At 50.7% G+C, this 18,618-nt stretch overlaps 1 protein-coding gene across 1 annotated transcript; it reads right to left on the reverse strand.

The window, feature by feature from the left end:
• Positions 1–7,834: 7,834 nt before the first annotated feature.
• Positions 7,835–10,074, reverse strand: LOC311008827 (uncharacterized protein). The gene is made up of 6 exons (XM_084002742.1): positions 10,029–10,074; positions 9,868–9,903; positions 8,660–8,926; positions 8,337–8,576; positions 8,077–8,253; positions 7,835–7,966 (listed from the first exon to the last, which is right to left on the reverse strand). Exons 1-6 carry the CDS (start codon positions 10,057–10,059, stop codon positions 7,857–7,859), a joined length of 861 nt encoding a protein of 286 aa, XP_083858868.1. The 5' UTR covers positions 10,060–10,074; the 3' UTR covers positions 7,835–7,856.
• Positions 10,075–18,618: the final 8,544 nt, after the last annotated feature.

Here is an 18,618-nt window from a genome sequence, read left to right on the forward strand (position 1 = left end):
CTCACTCCCCTCCGTTCTGGAGAGGGACGAGCTAGCTAGCTTCTCACTAACTAGCCAGATATCAGTTAGCCAGTTTCCATTTCTATGACTTTGACATTGTCCTCTTGACTGATGTTGATCTGGTCGTGTCCCCCCCACCAGCCGATAATGAGCCGGTCTCACTCATGGCGTCTCCCGACCCGTCTCAGCTGTTCCAGTATCAGAACATGTCTCTGAGTTGCAGCGGCAACGCCAGCTTTCGCGGGTGGAAGGTCATCCGGTCAACGACCCGGTGTGTTGTTTTAGTGCTTTTCTGTTATTTTATTTTGTCAATAAAGTAAGAAAAGAAAAGTGTCCTGGTCCGTCTGAATAGTTTAAGTAATAATTTAGTAATTGCTTTTGATTTGTTAACGTTGTGTAGCATTTCAGAAATGGAATATAATATTCATCACTATGTATTATATTCCATTACTTAGTTCCTTAATCCTGCACAGTACTGAGACTAAACTGGAGGTTGTTAAATAACAAAGCATCATAAATGACTAGGGTGACCCCTAGTGGTAGAATCAGGAACAACACCATCATTCCAAACCCTTTAGAGTGAAATAGATTGTATTCACATATTATTATTTAAATCCTATAAAATGTTGGCTTTTACTTTTACATAAAATTCAAGCTTTTATTTTATTTTAAAATTGTATTTATAATTCAGTCTCACTGGGTTTTGAAACGACTCTAAATGTCCCGTAGGTGTGAATGTGAGTGTGAATGGTTGTCTGTCTCTACATGTCTCCCTGTGATAGACTGGGTTCCTGTCCTGGTGAACCCTGCCTTCGCCCAATGACAGCTGGGATCGGCTCCAGCCCCCCCGCGACCCTGAATACAGGATAAGCGGTAGAAAATGGATGGATGGGTTTTGAAACATATTTCTTTAAGGGTGACGAAGACGTAGAAGTTCACCGTAATCGTTTCTCGATAACACCCAGCGTCCACGATCGGTGCTACATTTTTGCATCCTCGGCTTCTGTAGAAAAGGCCCCAAAGTTATTACGTATTGTTGCTGTTATGCGTCAGGTATGTTGTATGTTGATTGCTGTGTGGGTGGAGCCCCTGCGGAGCTTGTGCGTACTCGACCGCACGCAGCGGAGCGGCAGTGTGTGTGGTTGCAGTGAATGAGGGGAGCAAACAGTTAAGACGGGTCATTGGTTCGTGTTATGGCGACTGTCTGTGCGTGAATGACGCATGTAAGTATGCATATGAGTGTGTTGGATGTGCGTTGCTGTATTATCAGATATTTGGGCCGTATGACGCGGAGCTTTAACGTTCGTCGTGCCGTAGCCGTGCTATATGCTAGTTACGACCGCTAGCTTACTCTCCGCCCGAGTGTATTGAGTGTCACGTGATACGCCCATGTTCAACGATCGTTATTATGTCGGTTATTTCAGCGTAACGTTGCATAGAGTGTTGTGTTGATCTGCTGCTGGTTAGTTAATGTATTTTCAGAGCTGTAATGTGTTTATGTTCCTGTTATTCTATGTTTATTTGGATCTGAGCTAAGTGGTTTGATTTATTTACTGCTGATTTATTCATTCATTTGTATATTTGTCATTTATTAGGCTCCGAGGGAGAAGTGGAGCTACAGTGTGGCTCGCATGTTGCTCGCCTGCTGAGCAAATTACCACCTGAGCAGAGAGCTGAGTTTCGCCGCTGCATGTTTCATCGAGCCTCACGGACTCACAACTTACCTGATCTGTCTGAGTGGTTGAAGTATGAGTCCTGGTGTCAGGACTCTGAAGGACAGCTGGCAGTGAGAGGGGCCAGGGAGAGGCCAGTGCCCCGCCCTGATGGTCGTCAGAGTCATCGCCCCACTACCGTTCTCCATGGTGGAAAAGCCGCAGATAAGAGGCCAGATATTCGAACTATGGGCGGCTCCTTTAAGGGGAACAAGAGTAAGCCTTACTGTCCATTCTGCGATAATGAGGAGCATTATCTCAGTCAGTGTGCAGCAGTCTCCAGGCTGACTAAGGATCAGCTGACAGAGTGGATAAAGAGCAACAAGAGGTGTTGGTGCTGTGCACGCTCACATCAAGCTGCACAGTGCAATCTGAAGAAGCCGTGCAGCTCTGTCAGGGAAAACACCTTCAGGTGTTGCATGAGGTCAACGTGAGGTCACCTGAGGAGTCAACAGCAGCCTCACAAGCAACGAGCCATGCTACGAGGGCCACAACGGAGGTGCTATATTTAGACCGACCTACAGAGGGAAGCCGGGTCCTGCTGAAGGTCGTTAAAGTCTGCATTCACTATGGTGGCCGAACACTGCACACCTACGCCATATTGGATGACGGTTCTGAGAGAAATATGCTGCTGCTGGATGTAGCAGAGCAGTTGGGAGTGCAAGGGCTCTCAGAGGACTTACCACTACGCACCATCAGACAGGAGGTGCAGACATTCCGTGGTGCATCAGTGTCATTCTCCATTTCTTCCCCTGCAAAGCCAAAGACCAGGTTTAAGATTACAGGTGCATTCACCACCACTCGCATCGGACTGGCTGGTCAGAGCTGCAGAGGACAGTGACGATTAAAGAAGAAAAAAAAAAAAAGAAAAAAAAAGGGGGGCTCCCACACCATCTCAACAACTAGTAACTACACTGGACTTTATTTTTATCTTTATTTTTATTTTTATCTTTATTCTTTTTTTTTTTTTTTTTTTTTTTTTTTTCTCATTCTTATTTCTCTTTTCCTTCGGACCTTGTTACATGATGAGACTGCTGCTCTATCGTGATGAATAAATATGGACACGTGTGCAGACACACACGTAATCTGTATGCACTGGACTTCAGCTCTCTGTACCACCTACTGCTGTAACATGTTGTCAAATGTCACAAGTAAAAATGGAAAAGTTATGTCAAGTGAAAAATGCAATGATAAGAAAAGATTATGATGACGATTTCATCCTGTGGGTAATGGGGGCGGGACCAGATAAGCCTTGGCTTCTCCCGCTTTCCCTTTCGGCCATGTCTATTTCTTTTTTCTTTCTACTATGTGAACAATGATGTGTGATGATGATTTAACAGACATGCCCGAAATAAATAAATAAAAATAAAAATAAATAAATAATACCTACCCCATGAAGCAGCTCAGGAGGAATTACAAGCACCTCATCAGCCTTCCTATACCGACCCTCACAGACGTGAAACCGATGCTGCTCATTGGGAGTGATCATCCCCATCTCATCACCCCCATTGAACCCGTCAGGTTGGGACCTCCAGGGGGGCCTGCTGCCATCCACACGAAGCTGGGTTGGACACTACAGGGCCCAGCTAGTGTCGTCTGCCACCTTGCCAGACCGCAGCAGTGCCTCTTCACAGTGGTAGCACCCCAGGTGAGCGAGCTGATGAAGCATGTTGAGAGACTATGGCAAGTTGACACTGTCCCATTCAGGAGCGAGAAGCTCGTCACTCGTTCAAAGCAAGATCAGGAGGCCATCAGTATCCTCGAGACCAAGACCACCAGGGTGGAGGTCGCCAGCATACTCTGTTATGCCACCCCACTGCTGCGCCGGAAGGACATGCCACTCCTTCAGGCTACCAAAGAAGCTGTCATGCCCACCTTACGAGGTGTGGAACGGTGACTGGCCAAAGATCGAGCACAGGCTGCAGCCTACAAAGTGGAGATGGAAAAGCTGATCAAAGCAGGCTCTGTCATCAAGTGTGGTCCTGAAGCGCCAGCTGAGGAAGGTCTTGAGGCCTGGTACATCCCACGCCACATGGTAAGCCATAATGGCAAGAACAGACTGGTCTTCAATTGTTCCTACCAGTACCGCAGACAGAGCCTCAATGATTACCTGTTGCCTGGGCCGACTTTAGGAGCATCACTTCTGGGAGTCCTGCTACGCTTCAGAGAACATGCAGTAGCTGTTAGCGGAGCCATCAAAGGCATGTTCCATCAGGTTTGCCTCCTCCCAGAAGATCGTGCCCTCCTCCGCTTTGTCTGGCGTGACAGCACGAGAGGAACCTCCTGTGGTGTATGAGTGGCAGGTGCGCACCATTCGGGACGACGTGTAGTCCGTGCTGTGCGACATTTGCCTTACAGCGCCATGTCTACGATAACAGCCAGCCAGATGACAATGCAAGGATCTCAATTGAGAAATGCTTCTATGTAGACAATTGCCTCCAGAGTGTCCCCACCATCGTCGAGGCAAGGCACCTGGTTTATGAGTTGCGGACCCTATTGGCATCTGCTGGATTTGAGCTACGTCAGTGGGCCAGCAATGAACTAGAGGTCATAGGTCACCTGCCAGAAGAGAGCCGCTCGCCGAGTGTGGAGCTATGGCTAGTGCAGGACAAGACGGATGCTCCAGAATCCACGCTGGGGCTGAGCTGGCTATACCACACTGATGTCCTTGGCTACAAGCACCGTCGAGTGGATTATGGTGGCCCAACGATGTGCAACATATACAAGGTCCTTGCAAGTCAGTATGACCCTCTGGGATTTATCCTGCCCTACACCACTCGGGCTAAGGTACTGGTCCGGCACCTTTGGGACAAACATCGAGGCTGGGATGACCCACTACTGCCCCAAGAACTTCAGCGGCAGTGGAAGTCATGGGAGGATGAACTGGTCATCCTACCACAAGTCACCCTGCCCCGCCCATACTTACCTAAGGAGGTGGACCTCTGCAACCTTCACAGAGAGGTACACATATTTTGCGACGCCTCTGAAGAAGCGTATGGCTCAGTCGCATACCTGCGGTCCACTGACAGACACGGGGGGGGTGTATCTGTCCTTCCTGATGGCTCGCTCCAGAGTCGCTCCCAAGCGGTCCCACACCATGCCCCGATTAGAACTTTGTGCGGCCCTTACCGGGGCACAGCTCGCACAGGTTCTACGAAGAGAGCTCATGCTCAACATCGACTGGATGATCCTGTGGTCTGACTCGACGACCGTGCTGACCTGGTTGAAATCTTTGTCGGTACTCGGGTGGCCGAGATTCAAGAGTTGACCGACGGACATGTTTGGAGATTGATGTTGATTCGGCAAACAACAATGCTGATGACGTGACCCGAGGGAAAGGGCTGAGAGAGTTAGTTGAGCCCAACAGATGGAGTCAGGGACCTTCCTTTCTTCTGCAGAGTCCAGATTCGTGGCCACAGGACCCTTCAGGTGACCAAGCCCACGACGCATCAGAGCTGCGCAAGTCTGTCTTTTGTGGGGTCACCGCCGTTGCATCAAGTCAGCCTGCTCCAGACCTTAACCAGTATCAATCCTGGAGGGAACTGCTGGAGGTTACAGCGCAGGAGTTGCACGGGGCGACCGACTTGACAGGTCGCCCTACTGCTGAAGATTATCGCCAAGCTGAGCGGTTGATCCTTCAGAGAGCTCAGATGGATAGTTTTCCACAGGAGTACAGCTTGTTAAGAGCAGGGAAGCCAGTCCCTAGAAGTAGCCGACTTCTCACTCTATCCCCAGAGATGGATGAGAGCAGGGAGCTCATCCATGTTGGAGGACGTCTCCGTAGATCAGAGGATCTGGAGCTGACCACTATCCATCCAGTCACCTAGACCCAAGCCATCCAGCTACTAAGCTCCTGATTCAGGATGTTGATATCCGACTCCATCACCCGCCGCTGAGCTGCGGCGCTCCTTTTGGATCCTGCGAGGGCGTGAGGCGGTTCGGCGGCACCAGTACAGCTGCGCGGACTGTCGGCATTGGAGAGCCAAACCTGCTGTACCAAAGATGGCTGACCTTCCATCAGCCCATTTGCGCCTGTTCAAGCCTGTTTTGTATTCTATGGGGATGGATTGTTTCGGGCCCTTTGAAGTCAAGGTGGGTCGGCGGTGGGAGAAGAGATGGGGCATCATCTTCAAGTGCCTTACCACCAGGGCCGTGCACCTGGACCTCCTGACCGCCATTGATACAGACGCCTTCTTGATGGCCCTTCGACGGTTCATCGCCCGCAGAGGAACCCCTGCAGAGCTGTTCTCCGATCGGGGGACAAACTTCAAGGGAGGAGAGAGGGAACTTCGGGAGGCCTTCGCCGAGATCTCTCCTGCCTTACAGGAGCACCTTGCACCTCAGAAGATTGCCTTCCACGTTAATCCCCCTGCGGCGTCCCACTTCGGCGGGGTGTGGGAGAGGGAGATACGCTCCATTAAGGGTGCACTCTATGCCACTGTGGGAGCTCAACCAGTAGCAGAGGAAGTTCTTCACACAGTGCTTACCGAGGTGGAAGGGATCCTAAACACAAGCCCCTTGGATATGTGTCTTCCGATGCTAGTGACCCTGACCCAGTGACTCCCAATGTTCTCCTGATGGGGCAGCCGGATGGATCATTACCGCAAGTAGTCTACCCAGAGAATGAGCTCATCCGTCGTCGCCGTTGGAGGCACTCCCAAGTCCTGGCTGATCACTTTTGGGCCCGTTTCATCCGGCTCTATGTGCCAGGTCTTCAAGCTCGACAAAAGTGGCAGGCCTCACCAGCCAACATCGCACAGGACGGTGTGGTGATGATCGCTGATCCACAACTTCCCAGGGCGCTGTGGCCCATAGGGAGGGTGATTGAGACTCATCTGAGCCCTGATGGACATGCTCGGTCAGCTGAAGTTATTAGGTATTGTTGCTTTTATGCGTCAGGTATGTTGTATGTTGATTGCTGTGTGGGTGGAGCCCCTGCGGAGCTTGTGCGTAATCGACTGCACGCAGCGGAGCGGCAGTGTGTGTGGTTGCAGTGAACGAGGGGAGCGAGCAGTTAAGACGGGTCATCGGTTCGTGTTATTGCGACTGTCTGTCCGTGAATGACGCATGTAAGTATGCATATGAGTGTGTTGGATGTGCGTTGCTGTATTATCAGATGTTTGGGCCGTATGAAGCGGAGCTTTAACGCTCGTCGTGCCGTAGCCGTACTATATGCTAGTTACGACCGCTAGCTTACTCTCCGCCTGAGTGTATTGAGTGTCATGTGATACGCCCGTGTTTAACGATTGTTATTATGTCAGTTATTTCAGCGTAACGTTGCATAGAGTGTTGTGTTGATCTGCTGCTGGTTTGTTAATGTATTTTCAGAGCTGTAATGTGTTTTTGTTCCTGTTATTCTATGTTTATTTGGATCTGAGCTGAGTGATTTGATTTATTACTGTGATTTATTCATTCATTTGTATATTTGTCATTTATGTTTAGAACCACAGAACAAATCGCCTGTAAGAGGAGAATAAACCAAGATCCAAACATCACCAGCCTCCTCTTTATTGAGTCTCTGGAGATTTGGCTTAAAGTGGTGTCCTGGCCGACACACCGACACGGACTAGTGATACACCAGAACCAGTATAGGGTCTCCACTACAGCTTCTGTCAGCGTTTCTTGGACAGAATCGATGTTTGGCCAGCGGAGAGAATGAAAGTTCGAAGGCACTTCAGCATTAGCTTCACTTTTCAGAACCGGAGGTTGCCACCTCACGTTTTACCTTCCCCACGGCGCGACTCTACGAGAACTGTTAATTTTACGTTGTCTCATCACTAGAGAATGGTGAGATATCAGGCAACACTACTGAACCAAACAAACAAAGCTTTATTGAAAATATTCAGAATGACAAAGATGCGATGTAGAGAGCAGAGTGAATGCAAGTTTGAGGCACTTCATTCTTGGCTTCACTTTTCAGAACCAAAGGTCGCCGCCAGCCGTCTATGAGTGGATAAGAAGAGATGCAGCAGAATAACTTCTCTCAGCCTGAAATATATGAAGCGTATCCATCATTATATATATATATATATATATATATTATGTATATATGTATGTATATATATATATATATATATATATATATATATATATATATATATATATATATATATATGGACAGCTTCTGTCTCTGATCTCTGCAGCTCAGAAGTGATGCTCGGTGCTGACCGCCACAATGTCATCACAGTCATCAGCCGAGCTCTGCTCGCCATCGTTGGGTGGCGCTGTTGCCACGGAGACGGGAAGGGGATTTCCTGTCAGAGGAGTTTGATAAGCAATATTAAAAGAAGGGTAAGCATGACAAAAAACAGTCAACACTACATAACTGATTGATTGATTGATTGATTGATTGATTGATTGATACCTGTGGTTCTCTGTCGATATAAAGACACCATGAGGACAGTGGAGATACAGTACGGACAGAACACTACCAGGTGGCAGACCAGTCTGAACACGAGGTGGTGGGGTTCTGAGTCAGTGGGCGGGGCCGACGAAGAGGGCGGGGCTGACGAAGAGGGCGGGGCCACGGTTGCAGGTTTACCTGCAGACAGAAATCCCACCTCTTCAGGTGAATATCTGGATGAATGAACTGCTGGACTCAAAGATGACCTTTGACCTGCTCACCTGTGACCGAGATCCAGCTGGGCGGAGACTCTACGTCACCGAAGGTACACGTGTAGAGGCCCTCGTCAAACCTGGACACATGCTGGATGGTCATGTGACCTGCAGGCTCAGTCCCGATGAGGGAGCCATCCTTGTAGAAACCAGCTGGGAGGTCGGAGGTCGGCTTTGTCCTGCAGGACAGAGTGACCTCATGTCCCTCCATCACAGGGAGGACTGGACTCTGCAGGATCGCCGGTCCATCTCAACACAGACACAGAAGTCCAGCTGACAACGAGACCTTTACTCTGGCGGGACAACTTTTATTTTGGATTGTGTGATCTTACCAGTGACGGTGACGTTGATGGTGTTACTGGTTTCTCCGTCTCCGAACTCACACCAGTAAACTCCACTGTCCAGTAAGACAGTGTGGCTGAGGGTGCAGGAAGAACCAGCAGGTTTCCCCCAGCCACCATCTCCACACTGAGTCCTGGTTTCGTGTCTCGTGGTCCTCCTAAGAATCCATCCAGCTGGACCCCCGTCGTCCTCACAGCTCAGAGAGAAGGAAGTCCAGCTGAAGAACTGGAGGCTGCTGGGACTCGTAGTCAGACGAACTGGAAGAGGAGGATGAAACAAGACCAGGTGAGATCCCGGTGTACCTGGTGTTTTCATCAACATACATATTTCCCAGCATGCATTGCAACAAAACCAATGAAAACGATTAGTTTAATGGAATAGTTTTAATTGCTCATGTAGAATTTTTAAAAATAAGATGGTATGATGGTATTTATGAGGACCACTGTAAAATAAAACACAGAGCCGAGAGAGGTGGCTATATTCAGAGAAACTAAAGTTTAGAAAAGTGTTAATTTGGGACTTTATTACAACCGGAACAACCGGATTGGTTGGTTGTGGTAGCTTTCACTTGTCATAGCTGTAATAAACTCACAAATTTGCTACTTTTAAAATTAGCAATTTTGTCACTTTATAAACTTGCAAAATTGGCCACTTTATAAACTCGTAAATTTGCTACTTTTAAAAACTCGCAAATTTGCCACTTTAAAAACTTGCAAATTTGCCACTTTATAAACTCGCAAATTTGCCACTTTTAAAAGTTTGCAAATTTGCCACTTTATAAACTTGCGATTTTGCCACTTTTTAAAAGTTGCAAATATGCCACTTTTTAAAACTTGCAAATTTGCTATCTTATAAACTCGCAAATATGCCACTTTTTAAAACTTGCAAATGTGCCACTTTTTAAAACTCACATATTTGCTACTTTTTGAAACTTTTTTGCCACTTTTTTCTCTGAATATTGCCCCCCTCTTTCAGCTCCATTTATTTTGTTTTATTTTCTACAGTCAGCCTTATATACGCCGTCGTACGATGACGACGACTACCCCGACATCTTGTTTACAGTCTATGAAATGACACCATCTTTGATTTCCCCTTGAGTTCCCCTTTGCACTTATTTCTCCTTCCAGCCCCCCGGGGGGTCGAGATGAATCATTTTCAGGTTTGTCGACAATCAACAATGTTTTGAGCGTTTCCTGACCTCGGCCTGTGGAGCAGCTCAGCAGCGAGGCCAGAACTGAAGAGGAAGGACACAACAACAGAGCAGGCTGGTGTTTATATGCAGGATAGAAACAGGATGGTCAAACAGGATGAGCATCGTTGAATTAGATGTCGTTGCATCAAAGACACGGCGGTACTTACGGAGCAGACACAGCACCGAGGGTTCGTCCATCCTTAACACTCGTGAGATCTAGACAGGAGCAGCAGACAGGAGCAGTCAGTGGGATTTGTAGTTTTTTTTGTCAAACATCGTCTGCTCAGGCATACTTTCACCTAGAAACTCCATTTAAACTTTAAAATGTCTGTCTATCTCTCTGTCTCACTCAGAAGTGACAGCAGGTGCGCTCTGATTGGCCGACAGGAGCAGTCAGTGGGAGTTGTAGTTTTTCAAAGAAGACAGACAGACAGACAGACATGACAGACAGACAGACACGTCACAGGACCAGCTGCGGTTGATTGCTCTGCTCTGATTGGTGGGCTCCATCTGGCCCTGGTTGCTTAGCTACCAAAGCCTGCCCCCAGCAAGCCTGACTGTGATGAACGTTTTACTGTTGCTCACATGTGATAACATCATTAGGGCACTCTCCACACAACTCAACTGGGAACCGTAGGGTCGCCGGTTCGAGTCCCTGTATGGACCAAGAATGGAGAGGTGCCAGTTCACCTCCTGGGCTCTGCCGAGGTGCCGTTGAGCATCCAGCTTAATTATACTTTTTCACATATTCAGCTTTTTAAATATTCTTTTCAGCTATTCAGCTTTTTCAAACTTTTGCACATATTCAGCTTTTTTAATATTTTCTTCAAATATTCAGCTTTTTTTTGCAGTGTTGCTTCAGCATTAAAGCATTTCCACGCATTTTCTGCAGGAAATGCATTTTCTAGTTATAAAAGGCATCATAATGCTAATGTTATTAACCAACAGAATGAGATTAAAACATATTATAAGTATTATTGTAATGTATTACAGACATGTCCCCCAACAACCTTTTCCATTGTACATATATATAGATATATAGATATAGATATACATATATAGATATACATATATTGATATATGATATATTTGGCAGATCAAACTTCACTGATAACGACTTGCTGTGATAGAATTGGTTATAAAAAAGTTCCCTCCTTTTCCCCGTTGGTAGTGTGTAATAAACAAACCGCCCCTGAACGGAAGTGTAAAATTGTCTCATAGTTTCATTTGATAAAAAACAAAGCATGTCGTGGATATTTTCAATATGATTTAAATCAGGAAACAATCAAATAAAAAGACTAAATATCCAGTACAACAACCAAATAGAAAATACCCCATTTCTATTTGTTGTTCTGCAATAAGGAACTACTTTTGATTGGTTCATCTCTGACTGTGATAAATGACATTCACAAAAAATATCGGCATTTATTTTTGTTATATTCATTTTGTGGAATTATAATTTTTTTTTACCTTACTGTATTCAAATGTGGCCTAATAATGTGTGCTGTGTTTACATTATATTACTGTACTAAACTGAACAACACAGACTGAAGGTTTGATCCAGATCAAAACCAAGGTTGGATTACGTGATGTATCGATTTCAAAATCCGTTTTTCCTTTTGAAAAACCCATTTTCAATATTTAATCCAATCAGAAATCCTAAATCCAACGGGATTCCTTCTGAAAAAGTGGGCCCTGGATGCCATTAGTCCTGCAGCACCGTGGACAAACGCCACATCAGTGAAAGTGGCAGTGAGCTGAACGCAGGTGGTGAAACATCAGAATTCAGGGTTCATTGTGATATTTACAAAGAAGAATAAAGCACCGACTGTTTGGAAGAGAGAGACAGACAAATGTTGTTCTCTGACCTCGTTGACCAAAACATAATGAAGGAGTCTCATTCTCCGCTGGTGAAAGGAGGACTAACCCCTCACCTGCTCTCCACTTTGCTTCATTTCTTACAGGAAAGATTCCTTTACGTTTAGACAAGAAGTCAGCAGCTCTACCAGTCAATGACGTGTTATGTCATGTGTTTTATAACAGCCAGGAGGTCGAGTGGGAGGTCTTGTGGTGATCGAGCCCAGCACTGAGTGACCACTCTGGTCTCCTGCGAGGCTTTTCCGAGAGGAGCCGGTGGTGCTCTGAGCAGGGACTGAAAGATTTCTGCCCAGACAGACAGCTTTAAGTTGCTGTGATCTCTGTAGCAGTCATAGTCCTGTCATTATCGTTGACCTCGTATGTGAGCATTTAATAATGATTCATTATTAGTATAATAAGTATATGTTATCCGTTCAGATGTGTCCAGATGTGTGATTAATGAACAAAAGGCCCATTCGTGTGAGGCTGTATGACTGCATGGTCCGGATTACCTGAAAGCCTATAGGAGGAGCTCTAAAACACTGTTCATAAACGCTCCGACAGCGTCTGACGCTCACGTTTTGAAAAGCCTCGCAGGAGACCAGAGTGGTCACTCATGCTGGGCTAGATCACCACAAGACCTCCCGCTCGACCTCCTGGCTGTTCTAAAATCTGAATATTCAGATAAAGACATTGTAATCGGTCTACGGAGCAGATCAAGTGTTCACGCTGCATAACACGGCGCCTTCCGGGTCATTAAAAAAGACGTAAAGGCAAAATCTGGAATGAGAAATGGCACTATTTCATCCCCGAATCCCATTCATGAACACAATATCTAATATCAGTTAACGAGTCGTTTTCCGTTTCTCGTTTTCCGATTTTAAAACGAATAACGGGATACGAGTCATTTCCGTGTTTCGTTCTTTTATTTTGAAGCGTAAAACGAAAGTTACGAATGTAACTACGGTTCTATGAATCCTGGATGACCGCCAGAGGCGGTGCTTAAAGCACTGGATATCTCCACCTCGCGCATGCGCATTTCGAGTACCAATAACAACATAGTCACCTGTGACCCCCACGTGACACCGGGAGGGCTATATCTTCCGGTGTCGTAAGAGGATCTGTTCCCAGAATCTTCTCGCGAAAACACACGGATTCTGAGTGACAAGATGCTCTGGCGGTCATCCAGGATTCATAGAACCGTAGTTACATTCGTAACTTTCGTTCTATTTCATCCTTACTGACCGCCAGAGGCGGTGCTTAAAGCACTGGATGACCCATACCAACAAGGTCACAAAGAATCCAACACCCACCTCATTCATTGGGGGCAGCAGCGCTTGGACACAGGACCACACCCATCGGATGGGGAGCAGCGACGTTGACCCGATAAAAACGTGCAAATGTGCCAGGTGACGTCCATGATGCCGCAGCACAGATCGCCTCCAGGGGCACCCCTCTTAGTGCCGCCCATGACGTTGAAACACTCCTGGTGGAGTGACACCTTACCCCGGATGGCGGGGGGCGGCCACTGGCCCCATAGGCATGCGTGATCGCATCCACAACCCAGTGGGACAGCCGCTGCTTGGAAAGCGCACGGCCTCTGTTAGGGCCACTATGACACACGAACAGCTGTTCCGACTGCCGCATGCCGGCAGTGGCGTCAATGTAAGCCTCAAGAGCCCGTACCGGGCACAGCAGCTCCGACTGACCATCCTCAGACAGGGAGTCAAAGCGTGCGAGCTGGATAGGCTGGTTAAGATGGGCACGTGAAAGCACCTTTGGTAGGAACGCCACATTCGGCCACAGGACCACCCCTGAGCCATCAGGGTTCCACCGCAGGCAGGTATCAGCCACGGAGAGGGCATGCAACTCCCCGACGCGCTTCGCAGAGGTAATGGCAAGCAGAAAAGCTGTCTTCATAGAGAGCCATTTCAACCCTACCTGGGTCAAAGGCTCAAAGGGAGGAGCGGACACGGCCTCCAGCACCAGGGGCAGGTCCCATGCTGGAGCCCTCAGGGTCCTAGGGGGGCGCAGCCTCAGAGCCCCTCTAAGGAAGAGGGACACCAACCTGTGGCACCCCACTGTGGCTCCGTCGACCATCTCGTGTCGGGAAGAAATAGCAGCCACATAGACTCTAAAGGTGGAAGGAGCGCGACCATCATCCAGCAGAGACTGCAGAAACTCCAGAACAGTGGCCACAGAGCAACGTGCTGGATCTACTGCCTTATCCACACACCAGTTAGAGAACAGCCTCCATCTGTTCTCATATTGAACCCGGGTAGATGGTGCCCTGGCGTTCAGAATAGTATGCCTGACGTCCGCAGGGCAAGCCCTCAGCAGTGGGTCGGGCCCTGTAGCGGCCAGGCCCAGAGCTGGAGGCGACCGGGGTCCGGATGCCAAATCAGACCCCCCAGCTGTGAAAGGAGGTCCGTCCTGTAGGGGAGGCGCCACGGAGAGCTGCAGCAGAGCCTGCGCAGCAATGGAAACCACAGTCTCCCTGGCCAAAAGGGGGCCACCAGAAGGAGCCTGTGGCCCTGCAGAAGTACCCGCTGGAGTGTTGGAAGAATCAGGGGCAGCGGTGGGAAGGCGTACAGAGGACACTGCGGCCAGTCGTGAGCCAGAGCGTCCTGGCCAAGGGGGCTGGTCACCTCCGTCCAGGAGAACCAGAGGGGGCAATGTGTTGACTCCGCCGAAGCGAAGAGGTCCACTTCCGCCCTGCCGAAAAGACCCCACAACATCTCCACCACTTCCGGATGAAGCCGCCACTCCCCTGGTGGGGGCTTCCGCCGCGACAGAAAATCTGCGGCCAGATTCCGTTCCCCTGGTATAAAAGCTGCCCGCAGGCTGGCCAGACGGGGATACGCCCAAGTCAACAGGCTCCGAGCTACCTGGAGAAGCTGTGCAGACCGGGTGCCCCCTTGGTGGTTGATCTGGGCAACAGTGGACATGTTGTCCGAACGAACCAGCACATGCTTGCCCAACAGGTGAGGCAGAAAGTGGACAAGCGCCAGATGCACAGCACGGAGCTCTAGCGCATTGATATGCGTGTGGTGCTGGGCCGGCCACTGCCCCTGGGCAGTCCTGCCCTGCCACACCGCGCCCCACCCCGAGAGGCAAGCGTCGGTGCGTGACCATCTCCCGGCGGGATGGGATGGCGCCCAGGGGTACACCCACAGACAGAAATGACCTCTGTCTCCATGGGGACAGAGAAATGAGGCACCGCCGAGACACCCTGACCTTCCGGTAGCCATGCCACTTGGGGTCCAAGTGGAGGCTGTTCAGCCACATCTGTAGTGGGCGCAGAGACAGCAAGCCCAACGGCACCACAGCTGAAGCAGCTGTCAGTTTGCCCAGGAGCTGGAGGAACCGAAGGAATGGCACCATCCTGCCACCCCTGAAGAGGGGAAGGCGGAGGAGGATGTCGTCTACACGCCGAGGCGACAGATACGCCCTCATAGTGACTGAGTCCAGGACCATCCCCAGGTATACTACCCGTTGGGATGGGTCCAGGACACTCTTGGGAAAGTTTACTGTCAGGCCCAGCCGGGCCACGTGCTGAAGCAGCCGAGCCGTATCCTGGGCCACCAGACACTGGGATGGTGCACAGACCAACCAGTCGTCCAAATATGGCAGAACCTTCATGCCCTGCTTCTGCAGGGGTGCCAGAGCTGCCGAGACAACCCTGGTGAACACCCGCGGGGAGAGGGAGAGGCCAAAGGGAAGAACCCTGAACTGAAAATGCCGGCCGCGAAAAGCAAATCCCAGGAAGCGTCGATGGTGCGACGCAATTGGGACATGGAAGTACGCATCCTTCAGATCTACAGTGGTGAACCACTCCCCCCTGGTCACCACACGAAGCGTGTCTGACGTGGTCAGCATGTGAAATGGGAGCACCTTCAGGAACCTGTTGAGTCCCCTCAGGTCGAGAATGGGGCGAAATCCGCCACCTTTCTTTGCCACCAGAAAGTACCTGGAGTAGAACCCCCTGGGGTGTAGCAGAGGGTCCACTGGCTCGATCGCACCCTTGGCCAGGAGGGCGGACAACTCCTGGCTTAGAGCTAAGGCCTTCGCCGGGTCGCTGACAACCGTCGTTTTGACCCGGCTGAAGGCTAGGGGCCGGCGTCGGAACTGCAATTCGTACCCCTGGGTTAGGGTGGAAACCACCCAGGGGTCTGAAGTACAGGCAGCCCAGTAACTGAGCTGCTGTTGGGAAAAACATCCGACGACCGGCCCCGTGGCCCTAGCGCCTGCCCCCCCCGCCTCTCGAGGCTCTGGGGGGGCGACGGTCAGGCTGCGGGGCACGAGGCTGCCGGGAAGGTAGGCGCCCGGGGGGCCGAAAGTCATCCACAGGCTGCTGAGCAGGCCGCTGAGACCTCCGCAGGCCACCAGGGTAACCAGGTGGCTGAGAGCGCTGCCGGGGGACAGCCGAGGGGCCCCTGGGCCTGCTAGGAGCGGACACACTCCTGCGTAGACCGGATAGCCGCTGCCTGGTCTGAGTAGCCTGGGCAGCTCTCTCCAGCGCCTCCAGGGCAGCAGAACCAAAGAGCTCCCCAGGTTCTACCGGCACAGCCCGAAGAACCTTCCTACACGACTCCGACAGGGGCGACTGAGCGAGCCAAACCTGGCGGCGAGTCTGGACAATGGTGGACATTGTGCGCCCCAACTCCCTCGACATGAGGGCAAATGCCTGTAACGAGGCATCGCTCAGACTCTGCAGCGACGGATCAATCTGCGCCTGCTGCAGAGAGGTAGAAAGGCCCAGCAGTAGGTGGGAAAGGGAATTGCCAATCCGACCCATGCGTGCCGCAGCATCATAGGCCTTTGTGAGAAGGTCGTCCGTGACCCTGCACTGAGGCCGGGGACACCTGGCATCCGGCCTCAAAGCCTCATCAGGAGCCAAAATGAGGGCCGCGATGGCAGGCTCAACTGGCGCCATGCGGCCTAGCCCAACCTGTGCCGCATCATGCATGGCAGCCAAGGTCCGGGCGTCTGAGGACGGATGGGAAAGGGCCCTGGTGTCCCTCCAACACGCATGAAGCTCCTTCAAGTACTCCTCTGAAGGAGGAACAGTGAGTGCGGTCGGGGCAGGGCTGCGCCTGAAAAAGGCGCTAGCCTGAGCCGCGTCTGTCTGTGGCACATCCAGCTGTAGGCGAGCAAGAGCCATGCGCATGATGGCCCCGATAGAGGTGTCTGCTGCCCCCTGCAGAGAGCTCCGAGCAGAGGAGCAGGAGGCCTCCCCCAAAGTGTGGGAGGTGTCGTCCTCCGTAACGGCCTCCCGGAACAGGCTAGACGAAGCCGCCAGCGACAGGGCATCGTCCAGCATAGGCGCATCCTCCGAGGGGGGGTCAGGCTGTAGCCCAGCCGGCCCCCGACCAGCCCCAGGCTGAAGGGCCAGGAGGAGCGCCTTCATCTGCTCCATGTCGGCCGTCAAACCGTCCACCTTGGAGGACAGCCCGCCCTTCCCCTTTTTCTTGGGGGGGGCACCCATGGCCGCAGCTCCCTCGTGTCGAGGCCGACAACGGCGGGACTGATGTGGAGGGAGACTCGTCAAAGCGGAGGGATCGTCAGCTGTCTCCCGACGCTCCAACTCTGCCAGCCTAGCGACCCTGAGCACCCAAGGCAGGAGGCCACAGTTCATACAGGCACTGTCAGTGAGGCCCTCTCTCAAATGTTCGAGGCCGAGGCAAGGAGGGCAGCGGTCATGACCGTCCTCAGACTCAAGAGGAGCCGCACAGGCGACACATGGATGGGCCATCACCTCCTTCCTATAGCCAATAATAGTGTTACTGGGAGCGTGCGTCACCAGCAAATAACCAGACACTAATTAGCTGTGAGCGTAAGCGCTACTGCTAAACAAAGTCAAATAATAGCGTTACCGGGAGCGGGAGCGAGAACACTGCCTTCACCAGTAAGCAACCAACCAAGGACAATTAGCTGTGAGCGTAAGCGCTGCTGCTAAACAAAAGTCAAATAATAGCGTTACCGGGAGCGGGAGCGAGAACACTGCCTTCACCAGTAAGCAACAAACCAAGGACAATTAGCTGTGAGCGTAAGCGCTGCTGCTAAACAAAAGTCAAATAATAGCGTTACCGGGAGCGGGAGCGAGAACACTGCCTTCACCAGTAAGCAACAAACCAAGGACAATTAGCTGTGAGCGTAAGCGCTGCTGCTAAACAAAAGTCAAATAATAGCGTTACCGGGAGCGGGAGTGAGAACACTGCCTTCACCAGCAAGCAACCAATCAAGGACAATTAGCTGTGAGCGTAAGCGCTGCTGCTAAACAAAAGTCAAATAATAGCGTTACCGGGAGCGGGAGCGAGAACACTGCCTTCACCAGTAAGCAACAAACCAAGGACAATTAGCTGTGAGCGTAAGCGCTGCTGCTAAACAAAAGCCAAATAATAGCGTTACCGGGAGCGGGAGCGAGAACACTGCCTTCACCAGTAAGCAACAACAATAACATTGAGAGCAAGGAGGCCAACGAGTGCTAGGATCGGGAGCGAAAACACTGCCTCACCAACAAACGCCGCCACCAACCTGACTCCACGCTGGTCTGGTCTCAGACGAAGATCAGCTAGCCACAGCCTCTGGAGGACGGGTTGCCCGCGGCTCCGACTGTCGTCACGAGGCTGCGCGCGGCCAGCTGTTAGCAAGAGTTTCCAAGTTCCTTCTCAGCACTAAGTGCAACACGGTACATGCGCAGCGAGAAGATGAAAAGGAACAGATCCTCTTACGACACCGGAAGATATAGCCCTCCCGGTGTCACGTGGGGGTCACAGGTGACTATGTTGTTATTGGTACTCGAAATGCGCATGCGCGAGGTGGAGATATCCAGTGCTTTAAGCACCGCCTCTGGCGGTCAGTAAGGATGAAATAGAACGGGAAACGACTCGTTATCCG

The sequence above is a fragment of the Eutrigla gurnardus genome, assembly GCF_963514095.1.
Source record: "Eutrigla gurnardus genome assembly, chromosome: 23".
Classification (NCBI taxonomy): Eukaryota; Metazoa; Chordata; class Actinopteri; order Perciformes; family Triglidae; genus Eutrigla; species Eutrigla gurnardus.

Coding starts and splice junctions, on each gene's coding strand:
- LOC311008827 (XM_084002742.1), bottom strand. CDS start 10,059: ATGGACGAACCCTCGGTGCTGTGTCTGCTCC. Junction 9,904..10,028: donor CTCGGTGCTGTGTCTGCTCC/GTAAGTACCGCC, acceptor CTTCCTCTTCAG/TTCTGGCCTCGCTGCTGAGC. Junction 7,967..8,076: donor ATATCGACAGAGAACCACAG/GTATCAATCAAT, acceptor CTCCTCTGACAG/GAAATCCCCTTCCCGTCTCC.